The 21,254-nt window shown below is 44.4% G+C and overlaps 1 protein-coding gene across 1 annotated transcript in view; it reads right to left on the reverse strand.

Moving 5' to 3' along the window:
* The window catches only part of Pkd1l1 (polycystin 1 like 1, transient receptor potential channel interacting), a 117,769-nt gene that overhangs the window by 70,845 nt on the left and 25,670 nt on the right, over positions 1-21,254 (reverse strand). The window contains exons 11-19 of the mRNA XM_042695022.1: positions 18,684-18,844; positions 14,926-15,258; positions 13,976-14,035; positions 11,655-11,831; positions 10,563-10,640; positions 6,854-6,996; positions 5,758-5,878; positions 4,539-4,650; positions 738-933 (exon numbers count right to left, since the gene is read on the reverse strand). Of these exons, the coding sequence (XP_042550956.1) occupies positions 738-933; positions 4,539-4,650; positions 5,758-5,878; positions 6,854-6,996; positions 10,563-10,640; positions 11,655-11,831; positions 13,976-14,035; positions 14,926-15,258; positions 18,684-18,844 (1,381 nt within the window). The remainder of the gene's footprint in view (positions 1-737; positions 934-4,538; positions 4,651-5,757; positions 5,879-6,853; positions 6,997-10,562; positions 10,641-11,654; positions 11,832-13,975; positions 14,036-14,925; positions 15,259-18,683; positions 18,845-21,254) is intronic.

Here is a 21,254-nt window from a genome sequence, read left to right on the forward strand (position 1 = left end):
TATTCACCTAAGACACTACCTGAATGCAAGTCTTTCTCTTGCAAGGCTCAAGTTTTCCTTCCAGCCTAATATTTCTCCCCCTGTGTGTCCCCAGCCAACTTCACCATATTCCATTAGGAAACTGATATGATAGAGGAGAAAAGAGGACAGAACCAAATGGAGCTTGGAAAGGGGTCAGAGAGAATAACAAGAGAAAGAAAACCACTCAAGCAACATATTTTTTCTCTCTTTCCTTCTTTCTCATTTCTTTTTCTTATTTTTTCGCTTTTCCTTCCTTTCTTCTTCCTCCCTCCCTCCTCTCTCCCTCCATCTCCCATCTCTTCTTCCCTCCCTCCCTCCCTCCCTCCTTCCTTCCTTCTTTCCTTCCTTCCTTCCTTTCCTTCCTTTCCTTCCTTCCTTCCTTCCTTTGACTTTTAACATTGTAGGGTAGTGTTAACAGGATAGTAGCAGATTGTATTTATATAATCTTACTTGCAGAAACATCAGAATTATCTGCAATGCTGGATTACTTGTATTGCTTTCTTTTTCATAAACCAGTGACACTGATTTGCAAGACATCTCAGCAAGTAAGAGAAATTGTGGCTCCTTCCTTGCTTTTGTTTCATAAGCATAACCACAAGCCAGGGAGCTGACCATGTGACAGAGAGCCAACCATGTGCCAGGGGCCAACTGGTCTCAGACCTCACCACTTTATGCAAGTTTATAGATGGTTTACCTTACCCTATTCTGGGCCATACCTGATCTGTAAACACTAATTTGCACAAGGAAGAAATTAACACATCTTGCGTTTGCAACCACTGGCCACATGAAGTACTTCTGTTCTCCTTAGACAAACGTCTCAGGATTCCAGTGATCATGGTGATGAAGTTCCTTGCTTCCCTGTGACTCCCCATCAGCTGGAGGGTAGACAAGCTTTTCAGGCTGGAATTATATCTGAAGGAAACACCAGATGTTATCAAGGTTAAATACACACACACACACGCACGCACGCACGCACGCATCTCAAAACCGTTCATCCTTCCTGTCAAGGGTTAAGGAGAATTTATTCATCTTAAATGGATAAATGAAGAAATCAAATAATACAGAATGTTCTTCTACACAGAAAAACTCTAAATAGACACAGTACAGTCTCATACCAAAGTCCTACAAAAAGCCTCTTTCATCAGAACTGAACAGGGTACAAAGAAGCCAAACAGGATATTGACATATCTGCCATGGCAAATAAAGGAGTGTGGTCTACACCTGTCATCCTAACTACTCAGGAGGCTGAGATCTGAGGATCATAGATTGAAGGCAGCTTGGGTAGGAATGGCTGTGAGACTCTTATCTCCAATTAACAACCAAAAAAAACCAGAAGCGGTAGAGTACTAGCCTTGAGCAAAAAAAAAAAGCAAAGGAAACTAGGAGGAGGGCACAGAATCAGAGGGAAACAGGGGGAAAAAAATACAACAGAGGGGCCCATCAGCTGCATTGTACATTGGTGAAAATGAACTAAGCAACTCAAGATGGACGGGAGGGAATGAGAGGGAACAGCTTACACTAAGCAAAAGGAAAGAAATGTACATATCACCCAATTTGGAAGAAATAGTTGTATTGTCAAAGCTTACAGAATCCACAAACTTTATAGACCATGATAATGACAATTGAAATGCCTTGTGACTTTAAGTATCACTATCTCACAAAGCTGTGAAATTTATGTAATCACTTAATCTCAATAAAAAATTGTTTTAAAAAAAGCTAAGGGAAAAAAACATTCCCAGTCGCTGAGTTCAAGCCCCAGTACCAGTACAAAAAAGAAAGAAAGAAAGAAAGGAAGGAAGAAGGGAAGGAGGGAAGGAGGGAGGGAGGGAGGGAGGGAGGGAAAAAGGGAGGGAGGGAAGGAAGGAAGGATAGGCCCTGTATATGTAAATCAGAAAATGAGGGACAGAGAAAATTCATAACTAATAATACCATCAATAACCAATAGAACAATGATGCAGAAAAATCAATCTCTCTCTCTGTGTCTGTCTGTCTGTCTATCTGTCTCAAACAGAACTAGACCAAACATCCATAAACCACTTTTACTGAACAAAAGTAGAACATACATTCTCAAGTACACATAAAAATTTCTAGACTAGGGGGCTGGGAAGGTGGCTCAGTGGTAGAGCGCTTGCCTTGCATGCTCGAGGCCCTGGGTTCGATTCCTCAGCACCACATAAGCAAAAAGAAAAAAAAAAAAGCCAGAAGTGGCACTGTGGCTCAAGTGGTAGAGTGCTAGCCTTGAGCTGAAGAGCTGAGGGACAGCGCCCAGGCCCAGAGTTCAGGCCCCACGACCGGACCCAAAAAAAAAAAAAAATTTCTAGACTATATTATATTATAGGACATTTGACAAAGTATGTTCTCTGATTATAGCATTAAATTTGAAATTATAAGATGAAAATTTGGCAAATGTGAAAATCTGTGAAAAGTAAATACACCTTTCAATAATTAATGGTTCAAAATAGCAATAGAAAAGGAAATTATCAAATACCTTGAAACTAACAAATGAAAACATAACACCCCAAACTATATGGGATGGAGTGAAAGCAGTGCTGGAAGGAACTTTATAGCTGTAAAGTATATAAAGAAAATAAACAATGCAGGCATCAGTGGCTCAGGCCTATAATCCTAGCTACTTAAGGAGGCTGAGATCTGAGGATAGCAGTTCAAAGCCAGCCCAGGCAAGAAAGTCCATGAGACTCTTATTTCCAACAAACTAATCAGAAAAAGCTATAACTCAAAAAAAAAATAAAAATAAAAAAAGAAAAAGCTATAACTGTAGTGGTAGAGTGCTAACCATGAGCAAAAGAAGCTGAAGGTTAGTGACCAGGCCCTGACTTAAAACTTTAGGACTGGCAAAAAAAAAAAAGAAAGCCCAAACAATCAAAAGGAAAGAAATGATAGAGATTAAGTGCAGAAAAGAATGAAATAAAGAATATAAAAAAATAAAGGGGAGGGGCTGGAAAGGTGGCTCAGTGGTAGAGTGCTTGACTTGCATTCATGAGGCCCTGGGTTCGATTCCTCAGCACCACTTAAGCAGAAAAAGCTGGAGGTGGTGCTGTGGCTCAAGTGGTAGAGCAGTAGCCTTGAGCTGAAGAGCTGAGGGACAGTGCCCAGGCCCAGAGTAGGCACCATGACTGGCAAAATAAATAAATAAATAAAGGGGAAAAATCAATGAAACAAAAAAACCTGATTCTTTAAAGAGATCAGCTAAACCCAAATTATTAGCTATACTGATGATGGCACAAAAAGAAAAGAACTTAATTACTAAAATAACCACACAGAATAAAAAGGGTTATGACAGAATACTGTTTTTGAAGAACAGAAAATCTTGTACAACAAAAGATTAAAGAATGTTGATGAAGTGGAAAAGAATCCCAAAATGATGTAAGCTACTCAAACCAACTCAGAAAGAAATTTAAAACGGTGAATACTGATGAGACTGAGTAAGTAATTATAAAACAAAAAAATGCCAGACCCAGATCATGTCACTGGTAGTTTGTATGCAGTGTTTAAAGGAGAATTGACAGCTAGCTTCCACAAAATCTTTGAATTATTAGAAAACAGAGCACTCACTTTGGAAATATCATGATATATCCATACAATAAATATTTAGCAATACAAAAAAGATGGTAGGAATTCATAAATTCATATCATAGATGTAACTCAAAACTTTTACATATTAAATGAAAGACAGTTACTGAAGATCACATTTTGCATCATTCCATTGATGTGAAATATCTTGACTAGATAAATACGTAGTAGATCAGTAGAGGGATGTATGTGTGTGTGTGTGTGTGTGTGTGTGTGTGTGAGAGAGAGAGAGAGAGAGAGAGAGAGAGAGAAAGAGAGACAGAGACAGAGAGACAGACAGAGACAGAGACACAGAAGAGAGAGACAGAAAGCTGGTACTATCTTGAACTCAAGGCTTCACAATCTGGTTGTCTTTTTCACTCAAGGTGTCATTCTACCACTTAAACCACCTCTACACTTCCAAGATTAGTTATTTGGGGCTAGAATGAGGAAACTGGGTGGTTGGGGGGACAAGACTGCTAAGGAATACAAACCATTGTGATCCTGAAAATGTGAAAGTTTGCACAATTCTGTAAGTATACAAAGAAGTACACAACATTTTACTGGATGGACTATCTAGTTTGTAAAAGTGCCTCAGCAAAACTGCTTTAAAAAAAAAAAAAAACAGGGCATCAGTGGCTCACACCTGTAATCCTAGCTACTCAGGAGGCTGAGAATTGAGGATGGCAATTCAAAGCCAGCCTGGCAGAGAAGTCAGTGATACTCATCTCCAATAAACTGTCAAAGAGCTGCAAGTGAAGCTGTGGCTCAAGTGGTAGAGAACTAGCCTTGACCAAAACAAGCTCAGGGACAATGCCCAGGCCCTGAGTTCAAGCTCCAGGACTGGCACAAAGATAAAGAAAACCTCTTAACCCACTGCACTGCCATCTCCCAGGGAAACACAAACACTGCTCTAGTATGGATGACTGTGGTGGTGTGGTACTCACAGGTCCTGGCTGAGGCAGCTGTTCCCGTGGAAACGGGGCATCACGGTCACTGTTGCAGTGCATGGCTGCACCTTGGAGCCTTTTCCATCTGTGATCTCGGTGGAAACCATGACTGTGAGGAAGGAGGACAGGGAGAGTCATCCTGGGCATGTACTTACAGAGATGCCTCTTCCTGCACACTCAGCAGTGCCTTAGCCAGGGCAAGAGCTTGCTCCCAACCAGGTTCCCAGAGCAGGAAATCACAGGATGGATAACATCCCACCAAAGGTTGGGGTGACATTGTAAGCAGTCCCTAAATAATGTCAACAGACTTCATAGGCCTAGAAGATGGTGAAAAATGATAGAGGGGACGTCAGTAGATGGGGAATGGCAGGAAGTGGCTAGTCTGAAAAGCTTCAAGAAGTGACTGTTGAGGGAGGTCTTCCTGTCCCTGGAGATGCACCTTCAACAGGAAGACGGACACCGTGGCCCCTCATCTTTATCCCTCTTTCATACTGCCCCAGAGATCAGTGGGACTTTCCCACCACCCAATCCCTGCACACAATGCAGTGCCTTCACGTCTCAAAGCAGCGGGACTAGACAGTTATAAGACTGAAACCTCCAAAACCAGGAGCCAAGATAATCTTTCTTTTCTCTTTTTGTGCTAGTCCTGGGGCTGGAACTCAGGACCTCAGGAACTTAGCTCTACTTCTGGCTTTTCAGTTGTTAACTGGAGATGAATGGTATTTCTTGTGGACTTTCCTGCCGACCTGGCTTCCAACTGTAGTTCTCAGATCTTAGCCTCCTAAGTAGCTAGGATTATAGGAGTGAGCCACCAGCATTACAACTTGCCAACTCAACAATCCTTTACCCCACATTTTCTCTTTTTTGAGGGGGGGAATGCCTTGATTTCATTTAATCTATAATGCGTTCAAGATTCACCAAAGAGAATATATTTAATTAGGAAACAAGAAATATCAAAAACATCCTTTGGCATCTTAATGATTATGTTATATTTCATACAAAATATAAGATATAGAAATACCTAGCTATGGATGATATTCCTAATGCCTTTTTTTCCACTATGGGCAGGTAAAAAAAAAAAGACAAAACATCAAACTCAAGGTGAATAAAAAATTTCAATATTTAGGCACATAGTTTCAATAATGTTTAGTTTTTATAAACCAGGAGAAAACAGCAAGTGGGCATAGCACATGGCCACTATCCAATTATGACTTACCTTTGTAACTGTCCAAGGGCTCGCCAGCTGGCAGTGCAAAGTAATAATGGGTATCTCTTCCACGGTACAGAGTGTGTTTGGAGGCATTTCCAAGCCGGTAACTAAATTCATAGTGAAAGTCCTATCATTTGATCCATGGAGAGCAAAAACATAGAGTGGTTGAACACACTATGATTGGCATCATCACTAAACATTCACCTGTACTTGAGGACATATGTTGCAACCAGGAACAAGGTAAATATTGGTCCCTGATTTCCTATCTGTACGACTCCTGTCTTTTAGACCAACAGTTTCTCCCCCAAAGCAGGATTCCTCCCTCAGAGTCCACTAGATAGCTCTCCTTTCCCTCAAGTTTCCCAACAGTCAGAAATCAGACAGTCTGTCCTCCACTGAGGATGAAGAGATGTACTGAAAGGCCTGATCCAGACACCTGGGCAGCAGAAAGGAGATGTGGGGGCCCAGGGTTTAAAAGCAAAAGTTATTAAATGAGGCCTGAGGTCTGAGCTAGGGCCTGGCCATTCCTACAAACAAGGGCAAGCTTCAAAAGGAATAACATGGGCAGGACAGAAGGGCAGAAATGGGAGGTGTCCACCAGTCCACAGCAAGAAGAGGAAAATGGTGCCAGGATTCCAATATGGCAGCTCCCACTTGGCCTGTCATCTGACCGACAGAGGGAGCACTGGACCCTCTACACTCAACCTCCTCTCAAATCCTCACAAAGACCCTGTGCAAAAACCCACAGAGACCTTCTCCAGTGCTCAACTTAGGAGAGGTGGAATTCAGACTAGAGACATGCTTTGGGATAAAGCTCAGCCTCCTCATCCCATCCCCAATGTCCATGTGCATGCAGTGTTAGCTGCGATCAAGTGCCCCAGGGGGACTTCCAGGGAGCAAGTCCTCCCTTTCCTTCTGAGTGAGGGATTCTCTGTACCCCTATTGCTAGTGTGGCTGCTTTCTACATCCAACTGCAGGCCCACAGCCTTCACAGATGGGGAAGGCCAAATTGGCCTTCTGTGCCTACTGCTTGCTGTGCGGAGCTGGCTGCAACTTCTGACAAAGCTGAACAGTTTCAGGACAAACAAGAGCTGTCACATACCGGATTCACTGACAGGCAGAAAACACTAAAGATGGTCTGTGCCTCAAGACCATGGTGGGGCCATATCTGGCAGGCCATGTCTTGTGGAGTCGGGTTGACTGTGAAGTAGAGCTGAGCTCGGCCTCGTAAGCCATGCTTGGAAGCTAAGAGAGACAAGATGGAGATTTTAGCCATGATGGAGGACAACAGTGGCAGAGGATTAATTTTTTTTTTTTTGGTCAGTCGTGGGGCCTGAACTCTGGGCCTAGGCGCTGTTCTTCAGCTCTTCAGCTCAAGGCTAGTGCTCTACCACTTGAGCCACAGCACCACTTCTGGCTTTTTCTGCTTATGTGGTACTAAGGAATTGAACCCAAGGCCTCATGCATGCAAGGCAAGCACTCTACCACTGAGCTCCTTCCCAGCCCCCAGAGGATTAAATGTGATCACACAAAATTTTTCCTGCTGACTCAGACAGATGCGCATAGTGTTTTGGTACCTTGGGGTGTAAGTATGTGTTGGGGATCCACTGAGCCCTGGAGAATGGGAGCACTAAGTGGGAAAACCAATTTTCCAGACCCTGGGAAATAAAAGTAGACAAGGGAGACTAATTTCCTACTCAGGAGCCAGACAAAAATTCCCCTAACAGAGACCAAAAATCTCTGGGAAGAGGACCCCAAGGATGCATGGAGCACACATTAGCCTTCCTCTGAGATTTGCTTAACACCTCAGTCTCACGCATACTAGGACAGATGAGTTACATTTATAGCATGGATACAATTTTATATCTTCTTTTATCAGTGGTATTCTCATCATAAACATTTTCTGTGCTACCCTATAGTAACATGGATGGAAGCAATCATCTAAATCACTGTTGTGAGTAACAGTGTGATATTCCACTGGGCAGATGCATCCCAATCTGCATGACTATTCCTCCCCGATGATGACTTACTGCTTTCTACTTTGTGCTATTACTAGCCACTCACCAATGATTATTCTCTCTTTTTTTTTTTTTGGAGGGGGGGTCCGGTCGTGGGGCCTGAACTCTGGGCCTGGGCACTGTCCCTCAGCTCTTCAGCTCAAGGCTAGCGCTCTACCACTTGAGCCACAGCACCACCCACTTCCTACTTTTTTCTTTTTGCTTATGTGGTGCTGAGGAATTGAACCCAGGGCCTCACGCATGCAAGGCAAGCGCTCTACCACTGAGCCACCTTCCCAGCCCCCGATGATTATTCTCATACGTGAAGTGTTCCAAACTTTTAGTGTATTTTTCTTGAGATGAGCTATGGGATGGAGATTTATGTGTCAATTTGTTAAAAATCTTGGTGAAAATTGCCACCATACAAAGCACCTCTGTTTAGTGCCAGGGTCTGACCAGACATTGTTCATGTGTTAAGCTATCTGCCCTCAGATAAACCACAGAAAACAGATACTTTAATACAATACAACCCAAGAGGAAAGAGTAAGTAATTCTACCTGGATGGTCAGGAAAATCTATTCAAAAGCAGATTTAACCAATTTAAGCAGGCACTCCTGGGGTTCAGTGGTCAAGAAGGGACATAGAGATGTGAATGGGCATTTGCCAAAATAACCACAAGGGAAGACAGATCCGCAGGCCACAGGGTGATCTATGCAGTAAGAAAAGCAAGGCTGTTGGGGGCACAGCAGGAGGAAGTTGGGTGGTGGGACACGTGGAGACCAAGCTCCCCTCTCTCAGGTAGCCAAGCTGAACTGAACCTGGAGCTATGGACAGGCTCTCAAGAGGCTCCAGTTCCAATGAAGAACATGGCTAATCTAAAGGCCTTCAGTTGTTACTTGGACAGATTTCAGAGGCAAGGGAGAAAGAAGTCCAGCCCAAGGACAAAGATGTTTGTCGAAACAAAAGCAATCATTAATCTTCTTCTGGCACAAGCAGGGGCCTAGGGCTTTGTGTGCACGCTGTGGCTGTGCAGGGAACAAGCTGATATTCCCAGCACAGACAATCCAGGTCTTTAGTGATTATACAGAATCCCAGTTTCAGACAAAATTTATCCCTGTGCTGCTTCTTCAGGAGATGGGACACACACACACACACACACACACACACAGAGGATGTAAAACTGGAAGTGTACAGTGGGTTGTGGTTTGTGCAGTTGTCAGCAAGATAGGACTTCATTTTATAGCCCAGGTTAGCTTTGAACTCTTGATCCTCCTGTTTCAGTCTTATGAATGCTAAGATTCCAGGTATGTGTCACTACACCTGGTTTATGGTAGATTTTAATAAATATTAAAAAAATGTGGTCACCAAAGCAGACTTGTCTATAAATGTAATTGCTACATCCTCTGTTCTTGTTATGAAATGGAGAGAAATGTCTAGAAGTTACCCAAAAGGATGATCCTTAGATTGTATCATGATATAAGTGTAAGGGATGTGAGGGCCCCATGCAGGGTGGCTGTGCAAGTGAAGTCAGACCCACACCAACCACACAGAACAGTGCAATGACACCTGGCTAAACAGAAAGGGATTACAGATGGATTCTCACAAAACAAATCATTTTATCAAGGTTTTTTGTTTTGTTTTGTTTTTGTTTATTTTGGTCGGTTGTGGGGCCTGAACTCTGGGCTTGGGCACTGTTCCTGAGCTCTTCAGCTCAAGGTTTGCACTCTACCATTTGAGCCACAGTGCCACTTCTGGCCTTTCCTGCTTATGTGGTGCTGAGGAATCGAACCCAGGACCTCATGCATGCAAGTCAAGCACTACCACTGAGCCACCTTCACAGCCAATTTTATCAAGTTTTATAATACAAAATGTACAATTTTATTTATTTTTATTTTTTGCCAGTCTTGGAGCTTGAACTCAGGGCCTAGGCACTGTCCCTGAGCTTTTCTTACTGAAGGCTAGTTCTCTGCCACTTGAGTCACAGCACCACTTCTGGCCTTTTCTGTTTATGTAGTCCTGAGGAATCAAACCCAGGGCTTCATGCATGCTAAGCAAGTACTCTACCACTAAGCCACATTCCCAGCCCTACAATTTTTTAAATTTATTTTTTGCCAGTTCAGGGGCTTGAACTCAGGACCTGGGCACTGTCCTCGAGCTTCTTTTGCTCAAGGCAAGCACTCTACCACTGAGCCACATTCCAAGTCTCAACAAAATGTACAATTTTAAATGGCAACGTACAATTTTAAATGGCAACTTTTCAGCCTTTATTCTGTATACCGTGTGTGTGTGTGTGTGTGTGTGTGTGTGTGTGTGTGTGTGTGTGTGTGTGTGTGTGTGTGTGTGTGTGTGTGTGTACTGGGGCTTAAAGTCAGAGCCTCAGTCTCACTGAGCTATGTCTGCTCAAGGCTAGTGCTCTGACATTTAAACCACACTCCCACATCTGGCTTTTGAAGGTGAATTGGAGATAACAGTCTCATTGACTTTTGTGTGCCTCAACTGGCTTTGAATCACAATCCTCAGATCTCAGTCTCCTGAGTAGCTAGGGTTACAGGCATGAGTCATCAGTGCTGGCAATTCCTAAACATGCACCTGATTCCATGAGGAAAAGTAAAATGTAGTAACAGAACCATGACCTGCTGATGCCCTGGTCAAAGGCAATAGTGAGGGAAGGTAGGCAGAAGAAATGGGGAAAGTCAGGGACCACAAAATTTCTGGAATAGGAGAAAGTGATGATCATTTTCTTGAAAAGCATATGAGTTATGACCAAACCTTTATGATCCCCTAACACCAGACTCAACTGGCCAAGTAACATACCCACAGATGCTTGTAGAACATACGTCTCTCCACTGCTCAGGGAGTAGGGCTTTATTGTCACAGATGATCCTGTGATACCTATAAAAGACGGTGGCCACATAAAAATAATGGTCAGTGGACTCTGAGGGGTAGGAAGACAAGCACAATATTGGGGGTGGGTTCCCAATTCTATATTTTGTGTCCTGGTCCTCTGTGGAACTGTTGAGGTCTGCTGATTTCTGTCTTCCCTGAAGAGCTGAAATCCAATCCCTGTACACTGCCACCCCCACCCCGCCCCCATCAGCTCAACAGAAGCAACATTTGGAGGTGAACCTATCAGTCTGAGCTCAGAAATGTCAGACTTTCCAAGAGACTGCCGCAAGATCTTATTTTGTCTGTCTATAGTAAGTTCCATGTTCAGTTTTGCTGTTTGTGCATTTAACTATATAAATTATGATTAAGAGATGCTGAAACTATTTACAAACTTTTTTGGAATGTTGGCTATTATAAACATGCTTAATCTGACCATCGCTGCTTCCTCTAAGAGCGGGACTACTTCCTCAGGAGGTAAAGTCTGGCTCTGTACTACTTTCCTTGACTTAGGGAAACATCCAGAACACGAGAGCCAGCATACACAGGGATAACTTTTAAACATCATCTCTTTAAAACAGTACCTGCCAAAATGTCTCAAGGAAGGAGTGGGGAGGAAATCACCTCACTATGAAATCTATAACAGTGGTAAGCTAACCACAGCAACTCAACCAAGTGGTTCCTGCTGGGGAACACTGGTTAGAAACCCATTCCTCAGAGCAAGCATCATTCATGTGAGTGGTTCATCTGCCCAATGAGAGGCCATCCAGATGGTGGACCCTGAAGGGACTAGCCTCCAGGCAGGCATGCTGGCCTACAGATAGGGCCTCCTGGGACATCCAAAACAAACACTACTCCGAGTAAAGGAGTTGTCCCCAGGGGGACAAATGCAAGGAGAAGAGGTTAGATGGCTCCAAATATCTGTGTGCTGCTAAAATGGAAGTTTCAGGAGAAAAGGTGGACCAATATGCAGTCTCCTTTGGCACTGCTATGACTTGCAGGATACCTAAAGCAAGCTCATACCTGATGCTGTGTAGCCTTGGAAAACAGCGGGTCTGACCTGGGTCTTGTGCCAGTCGGTCATGAGAACTGGCCCTGCTCTGCTTGGGGAGAGGAAGGGACCCAGCAGATTATCCCCATCGTAGGGGTTCCCCTCAGCCCGAGGGCTGGATCCTTGTCCAGGGGGGCTGATATTGTTCCCTAAGAAGACAAACCAAGGCCATAGATGATAAACAAGACGCAGTCTTTCCGAAACATGAACAATTTGATATTAATGGTGATCACTATTGCTGGACATATTATAGCTAAAATAATGACTTTACCAATTCAACAGAGCCAATATGTTATCATATACTTTGTCAGCCAATTGTGTGTTCCTTTCTGCTGCTGATTAGTTGATAAGTACTTTTTATGTTTTAACATTGTGTCTGGGGACTGGAGACTTTGAGAATCAGATCAACTAAATCCTTATAGCCTGGGAAATAATAGAGAGGAAGTTAAACAAACAAACAAGGAAGCAAGTAATGCAAAGTCAGGTGATGGTAAATGCTGGGGGGGAGGGGGTGGTTAGAAAGCAGAGAAAGAGATCCGATTGTCCAGTACAACAGAAGCGCAAACACGAGGAGTGGGGGACAAGCCCCTGCCTAAGAAGAAACTACAGAACAGAGATGAGAATGAGCTCTGTGGAGATCTGAAGAAAGACGTTTCCAGGCTGAACAAAAAAGCTAAACACCATGGAGCCATGTTCTGCGGGGGGATCACGCAACCTTGACCCTGCCCATGGAGGGAAGCTGCTGGAGGGACCACCAGGGCAGCCTGGGAGAAGGGACTGCCTCATTCATGACAGGAAACTTCTCACATGGCTGTAGGGGAGTAACTTCAGGCAGCAGGAACAAGTAGGGAGACGGAGGCTACCATGTAGCCTGAGGAAGAGTGCAGGCTTGATGGGGCTAAGGTAAGAAGACCAAGAAAGCATGGTTCAGGTGGTAGAGGACCAGAATTGAGTGAAAAAAAGACAAGTAAGAGAGGCCCTGAATTCAAGTCCCAGTACCTGCACATATACACACACAAAGAAGACCAATTTAAGAGTTTGAATAATGGACATTGAAAGAAGATATCATGCAAAGACAAGCCACTGTTGAGGGCCTAGAATGATTCCTATCAAGAAAGGTCATGTTATCAATAGCATGACATCCTTCTTTCTTTTCAGTAGTATTACGGAAACACCATGAGTGTAAACATGATTATACTGTAAAACTTCTAAAACATTCTGTATGGTATGATCTTTTGATATCCCCAACCAAACCTAAACCCAAATTGGCACCAAAAGTAAATTTCTGGTGGAGGCCTCGAGGGCTAGTCCATCCTTCACGACAGCCAAGGTCTATCCATGGACCAGTCTTGGAAATGCAAACTGTCAGAGCCACAGCCAGAGTTTCTATCCTGGCTGAGACCACTGGAATTATTCCTATTAGCAAATTCTAATGCACCTGTGGCGTCCCTGAAAGACCCCACTAAGGCTAGGCCTCAGCTCTCCCTCACTCCTGTCTTCTGCCTCCTGACCATTCTCAGGTACCCCTTCCAGGCCCTATCTGGTGGGCTGCTCCAGTCTCCACAATCTGGGAGTATAATAGCCTTTGCTTTTCTGAGTCTCTACTCGGTCTCATCACACAGGAAGGAGCATGGGGAGGGCCAGAGAAGTTGTAAAGGTAGAGACAGTTGAAGAGGACCATCAAAGAAAACACGGCAGCAAATCAGAGGAATGACATCTACTGGTCAATACACTCCCACACAAATCAATCACTCAGGACAAATAAAGCATCTACTAAGTCACTTAGTAGATGAACCATTTTCTGATGATCTACCTTCTTACTAGACAGATCCATTATTCACACATTGCCCATCTATGCTCTACACATCAATCTCTCACTCCTGTTCACCTGATGAACCAACGAATCATCCTCTGATCATCTATTCCTCCAGCTATGGACTTGTCACATGCTGATGCACTAGGCGTTGAGACCATTCTGGGGACACCAATATAAGCTAGCCATAAAAGCTTTCTTTAAAGGGACAGATACAGGTAAACAGGATCTGACCAGATGCCACAGGCAGATGGGATGGACTATGCAATGTGGGATTTGGGGAGGCTTGGGTCTGAGATGTGCATAAATCAGAGTCAGAAGTGAGAGTCTGGGCTAGCCTGTCATCCTTTAACTCTGGTGAGCACCAGTTGCTTTGGTATAAGGGAGAAGCATGGTGAACTGGGATTTCAGAAGTGGGTGTGCAGAAGGGGGAGGCATAAAGCCCTCCTGGACAGGGAGAGAAATAACAGGAGGAGTCACCTGGCTGTCTTCCCCTGGATGGCACTGCTTCTTGGATGTCGCTGTAATAAGCTTCAAAATCTGTTATGAGAAGACAGAATAACAATGTGTTTTTTTTTTTAAATTCTTTTTATGTCCTTACTGAAGCTTGAACTCTGAGTCTTACGCACTTGCTTGGCTTTTTTATTTTTAGGTGCTGGTACTGGGGCTTGAACTAGGGCCGGGCACTGTCCCTGAGCTTTTGTGTTCAAGGCTAGTGCTCTACCCCTTGAGCTACAGCTCCACTTCTGGCTTTTTAGTGTTTAATTGGAGATATGAGTCCCATAGACTTTCTTGCATGGGCTGTTTCTGCCTATTGAGTTACTAGGATTATAGGCATGACCCATCAGCTCCCAGCGTCTTACTTGGCTTTTTCACTCAAGGCTGGTGCTCTACCACTTGAGCCACACCCCTTACTTCCAGATTTTTGCTGATTAATTGGAGATAAGAGTCTCACAGACTTCTTCCCATCCTGGCTTTGAATTGAGATCCTCCGATCAAAGCCTCCTGAGCAGCTAGGATGACAGGCATGAGCTGCCAGTGCCCAACTCAGTCATATTTCATTTTAAATCAAATTAGCATGGGCTGGGAAGGTGACTCAGTGGCAGAGTGCTTGCCTTGCATGCCTGAGGCCCTCGGTTCAATTCTTCAGTACCACAGAAGCAGAAAAAGCCAGGAGGGGTGCTGTGGCTCAAGTGGTAGAGTGCTAGCCTTGAGCTGAAGAGCTGAGGGACAGCAACCAGGCCCAGAGTTCAGACCCCATGACTTACCAAAAAAAAAAAAAAAAAAAATCACAATTAGCAAATGAGGACTATGAAACCAGCTTTCTCTACGGTAGGTGAGAGTTTAAATCTGACCTACCAGACTTTCTCTTTCTGAGGCTGCCCTGGTGCTAAGCTATAAGAACAGCGTGTACAGCTGGTGATACTTACCATCCAGGGCAGGGGAGATGCTGGGCTGGGGCCAGCTTCCCTCCGCCAGGGACCCTGACTCTAGGCTCTGCAGCTCATCCTCAGGAGACTCTGCTGGGGCCATGGTATCACCACCAGCAGGAAGATAGTAGCCATCTTTCATGGGCATGCTCTCTGTGACTGAAATGATGGGCGGAGCCAGGGTGGAGAGTGAAGGCCCCAGCCAGGACAGTGTGGGTCTTCCATTACCATCTGCCATGCTTGGCTCTGCAGCCAGTAGATTGGACTCTGATGACTTCAAAACGGCCTCAAGGGCTGAAGCACCCAGCAGCCCCACAGTGCTACAAAAGGGAACTTAGACACAGACAGAGCAGTGTTAAAAATTCTGGACCAACCATCTGTTTTCAAAAGTATACAGGTTGAAAGAGCATGTCTGCTTTAAAGCAAACCAAGTGGGACTTAGGCAATAAAGGGCGTGACCGCCACCTGGTGGTATGGAGACCAACACTGGACACAACCAATACCTGGGAACAGGAAGTCAAAGCTCTTCCCTCTGGAATTTGCTTTCCCAGGTTCCATACACACACTCGTAAGGCTTGGCAGGGCATCTGTACCCCAGCATGGGTGACTCTGGTATATTATAGCAACAATTTTGGGCATAAGAAGTTTCTCCTGATTTTCACTTTCTTACATGATAGTAAGAATCTAGTACAATACTTCTAAAAGTTATTGTTAGAATATATGACAAAGAGTCTACAGCAAAATAACAACAAAAGCCATGGACATATAAATGATCTTCAATACTGTCAACTATAGCTTTAGGCCATGGGGAAACCCAATTCTTTGAGATACATCCACCTTGGGCAATCACTGGCCTTGGTGAAATTTAACCATGGGATGTGTTTCCTTTACAAGATTTTCTAAACTATGCAGCTTGAGCCCTGATCTGGTAAATTTTAATTTAGTTACAAGAATTTGGGGATGTGTCTCCTGCAATGAAAGATGTGGTTGCACTTGGCATCTATGTCCCCTAGATGCTGTGCTCAAAGATCTGCTTAGGAATCTTGCCCCACTGAATGGATTGAAAAGACGTGGCAGGTGGCCAGCAGGGGTTGGTAGGCACAATGGTGTGGAACTATTGCCTGGAATTAGAGACAAAGCTCCTCTGTTCACCATCAGAGCTACTTCCCTGAGCACAGTCACAACCATGGGAAGGGGGGCTCCATCTCGATTCTGGTTACCCATAAGCGCTCACTGCAACAAGGAGCAAGGAAGACTGAAACAGTCCTTCTTTCTAGCCCCAATACCAATCTGTGATGCCGTAGGAGAAAGGAACAAAAATGGGATAAGAACAAGGTCACAAAATGCTTAATCTGGGCAAACATGATACCTGAAGTCCCCAAGGTCATTCTGACACAGGGCGGCAAGTCTCACCAAAGAGAGAATAAATAATCCTGACCCTGACAAGAAGATAATGTGATGTGTATATGTATAACACACACACACACACACACACACACACACACACACACACACACACACAAGTCACTCATCCATCAGAAAGAATAATTTCATGTCATTTTCAGGAACCTGGAAAAAATTAAGTAAGTCAGGATCATGAAGTAAATCAGGCTCAGAGAGACAAAGGGCACATGTTTTATCTCATATATGGAAGTTATATCTAAATTATAAACACATATGAAAACATATATGGGGTCACTGACTAAAGTATGGTCTGTGCAGAGGAAGACTGCAGCGTTGTAACAAAATGAATACCTAGCAAAATGAATACCAGGAAGCTGAAATATGTGTACTCTGAAGCCGGAAAAGACGGGTGGGAATAGATAATGAGAGAGAGAAAGCATGGGCAGTCATAATAGTCAATGTCCCTGTGTGAAAATGGAACCAGGTAACTTGAGGAAAGTGGTGGGTTGGGAGAGAGGGGTGAGAAAGAAGGAAGAGGTGACACTGAACAAATGCATTATTAAATTGAGGTAAACTCCCTTGCACAACTACTTAAAGATAATTTATAAATAAATAAAATAAAAAAAGAATCCTGGCAACAGCCCTTCCTTCTCACTGCAATTCTGGATTGGATTCTATTGCATCAGCAGTGGCCTACCCACACCCTGGGCTATGCCTGTCAGATATTGCACTTGTAACCAGTGTGCTGCAAAACTCTCTTGTTCTTTACCCACTCCAGTACTGTTTTGGGAGAACTTATCCTGGACAACTGGAATGAGTGTATTCTTCCCAGGTGGCCATCCTCATTTGGGTTTGAAACCAGGCTTTGTTCCCACAATTGGTGTGCCTCAACTTGCCTTTGAGATTAACAAGCAAGACTCCTATCTTTCATCCAAGAAAACAGTTACCAGCTGCTGACACTTTCCTGCAGGTAGTGCAGGGTGAGGACCACAATGAGGCCATCACCTGCGCAGCCTCCCCAAAGGATGGAGATCTTGAGGGGTTATGCAGAGACAGATTCTGTTTCCCCTACTTGACTCTAATGACACAGATCACTTCCATGATTCTCCCAAAGAGTGATTTCTTCCTCTCTGCAAGCAGGCATGCGAGCTATTCTGCAGCCACATCATCTGGCGTCCTTGATCAATTCAGTTCCCATACTGTCTACCTGGAGGTAGATATCACACAAGGGGTAGACATCTAGCTGTGACACATCACACAGGTTGAGTGTTCATCCCCAAGATTGTCCCCATTTCAGATGCCCCTCAATGGTGTTACCTGGCTATCCGACCCATCAGCTATAAATGGGAGCTCCCACAATCCCCTGCTCAGGTTTATTAACTTGCTTGAGCAGTTCCTGGAACTTGGTGAAAAGATTACATTTACCTGCCTATTATAAAGTGTATCACAAAGGATATAGTGCACAGGGTGAGGTGTGGGGGAAGAGCAAGAAACTTCCAGGCCTTCAGAGGCTCCACCCTCCAGGAACCTCCATGTGTTCAGCTATTAGAAAGTTCTAGAAATTCTTTCCTTTGCATAATTTATGAAGGCCTCCTTACTAAGGCATGATTGGTCATTGGTGATCAGTAAAACACCCTGTCCCTCTATTAGGAGGTTGGGAGTGGGGCTGAAAGTCCTAACTCTCTAATTCTGACTTGGTCTTCTTGGAGAACCAAGCCTTACCATGAAGCCACTAGCCATCATTCAGCTCATTTGCATATAGGAAGTGATGAGTTCTTTTGTTTGTTTGCGTCAAAACTGGTACTTAAACTCAGGAATTGCTCTTTTGTTTGGCTTTTTCACTAGTGCTCTACCACTTGAGCCACACCTCTACTTCTGGCTTTTTGGTGGATAACTGGAGAAGAGTCTTGTATTTGCCTGCTCTAATTAGGTTTAAACCACAATCCTCAGATCTCAGCTTCCTAAGTAGCTAGGATTATAGGTGTGCTTTTGAAGATCCAACAATTTAAAAGTTGTATGACAGGAAAGAAGGGCAAAAGACATACTTCATAGTTCGGTAGAGACCTGGCCCTCAGGAGATTGAGTAATACCCCATACTGAGGTTCTTTCCAAAAGCTGAGTGTGGTTTTAGATCATCAGGCCATCCTCCTGAGGATGAGAAACAGTCTTTGAGTGCTCACTCCCTTCCTTATCCTCACCAGAACCAGCTGAAGGGCAGAATGGAGAGATATTGGGGATTCCCAGAGCCAATGGACCAGGTCAGACAAAACACATGGGTCAGTCCAGATCTTAGCACTCTCAGAATAACCCTGAGCCTGTTCCTCCATTCACAAAATAAGGCAAGTGTTTTTTACCTTCCATCCTGTTCTTTTCTGTTGCATTAACTAAGAAGAGATCCCAGGAGTAAGAAAGGTCATGGATGTCTTCGCAGAGTTCACACACAGCCTGGAGAGAAAGTTCTTCATTCCAGTTGACATGGATGTCTTTAAAGTTCACCCAGAAGAGATGGATGAATCTGGAGCACACAAAACAGCATGATGGCTTAAGAAAACAAAGGAGACTTCTTTGGCCATATTTTATTCAGACTGGCCAAGCCTGAATCACCCATGTTGGCTGTACATTGGATGGGATGAGTGGGGGCGTCATGGCTCCTGTGATGAGCCGCATACCATATGACCCACGGCATCCCATGGGATACAAAATACTAGTGCTCACGAGCACCTGGCCCAGTTCAGAGACGCTGTAGCATTTCCTTCAGGTGACGAGGCACTGGGCCCTGTTTACCCTGGCCCTGAGCCTTCTCTATAGAGGAGTCCACCTCTGAGCTCTCCCATCCCTTCTCTTTGCCTCATCAGCTTGCTTCACCTCTGCAGTGCAACCCTCTCCTGGACCCTTCCAAGCCAACAACCTTCACCTGGGCTTTGCTTCCTTTCTGGATGGGGCATTTGAGGCACGAGTGGGTGCCTCAAATGTATCCACAACCCACAAAGACCAATGACCTGGGGCAGAAGTAATTAGGGAAAGTTAGGTATGGAAAAGAGCAGTCAGGAAACGAGAGCAACTGTTGGATTAATGAGTAGGTATATTAGAAACACAGAAGTACCAATTCTTTGCTTAAAGCTTCATAATGCCTCATAAACTATAGTATTAGTAGGAAGGAAAGAAGGAAGGGAGGGAGAAAAGGAAGGAGAAGAGAAAAGATAAAAAGAAAAAAAGAAAAACAGCACTCTCTCTCCCCCTCACATTGCCTTCTGACCTTGCCTATTTGCCCAAAATAATTGGTTGCTCTAGAAACTGAGCAAGGCTATCTAAAAGAAAGACACACTTATCCATACAAACACTTGGGAAAATGGCTCCTCTTGGCACAAATTGGGTTGAAAGGTTTTCCTTATCTCAAGGATGGACTCCCATCTTTGAAGGGGGCCTATGGCAAACTTCATCTTTCCTTTGAAGAGATGCCCAGACATCAACAACCAACACTGAGTGAGCTGGTCAGTCTTAAAACCTCTGAGCCCAGTTGAAAAAAGTATAACAGCAAGAGTGATTAAATGTGACAGGTGTGAGAACAAAAGGGAGTATTTGTTCTAGGGTGAGTTTGAGCTAACTCTCAACCTACTTCTATGCCATAAATACCCAAGACATAAAACACTCCTTGGACCTGTCAGCAGTTGTGCCCATAACCACATTTGGGTTGTATACTATCTATCTTTCCTTTGCTTAATAAACTTTCTTAGGCTCTACTTCTATGTGTCCTCAATTATTTTTAATATCGAGAGCTAGGTTCCAAAGGCTAAGCAAAGGCCTTGCCCCCTGCTACCTTTTTTTTTTTTTTGTAAGTCATGAGGCTTGAACTCTAGGCCTGAACACTGTCCCTCAGCTCTTCAGCTCTACCACTTGAGCCACAGCACCACTTCCGATTTTCTAGTGATTAATTGGAGATAAGAGTCTCACAGCCTTTCCTGTCTGGGCTGGCTTTGAACTGTGATCCTCAGATAGCCTTCTGAGTAGCTAGAATTACAGGCATAAGCCACCGGTGCCCGGCAGCATCTTCCCTTTTGAGACTTCCCTGGAGTATTGTCAGCCATCTATCCAGTAACAGCCCTCTATACAACTCCAGGGAACCCACAGCTCCACACCCCACACACAACTCTGAGCCCACCCCACCTCCATGCAGGTGCTCCCACACATCCTGTACACAACCACATGTCACCACAAATTTAGTCTATTTATTCCATCACTTTCTAAGGCTCTCTCTGTAATTATGGCTCCTCAAGACATCTCCAGGTGGCTGGAGCCTATCAAACTTTCCTCATCTCATGGGTTTGTTTTCTACAGGATGAAGGGGGCCTATGAAAGGCCAGATGCTGGGGTGCCAGGTACTATGCAGTGCTCCCCTTTAGAGTGTCCTTGACCGGCACCCACAGTCAACACCTCAGCCTCAGTGTGTAACTCCCAGTGCCAGAGGTGAGGGGCCACAGCACAATGGTCCCTCTGCTTCTTTGCAGAGAACCAAGCCCACTTGCCTTCATGTGTTCATGTGTGGACATGTATACTGTTTTCTCCCTGGACTAGGGCTTCACTTCTAGAAATTTCAGTTATGCCTGGTCAACCAAATCTAATATAGGTAGAGAATTCCAAAAACAAGTAATTCATAAGCTTTATGTGGTGCCATTCTGCTGGGCACAAGTGGCTCACACCTGTAATCCCAGCTGCATGGGAGGCCAAGACCTGAGGATCACAGTTCAGAGTCAGCCTGGGCAGGAAAGCACATGAGACTCTTAACAGTAAGGAAGCCAGAAGTGGAGCTGTGGCTTAAGTGGTAGAGCATTAGCCTTGAACAAAGAAGCTCAAGGACAGTGCCCAGGCCCTGAGTTCAAGCCCCAGAACCAACTGGCATACACACACACACACACACACACACACAC

The sequence above is a fragment of the Dipodomys spectabilis genome, unplaced genomic scaffold (genome assembly GCF_019054845.1).
Source record: "Dipodomys spectabilis isolate Male_0828 unplaced genomic scaffold, ASM1905484v1 ptg000178l, whole genome shotgun sequence".
Taxonomy (NCBI): domain Eukaryota; kingdom Metazoa; phylum Chordata; class Mammalia; order Rodentia; family Heteromyidae; genus Dipodomys; species Dipodomys spectabilis.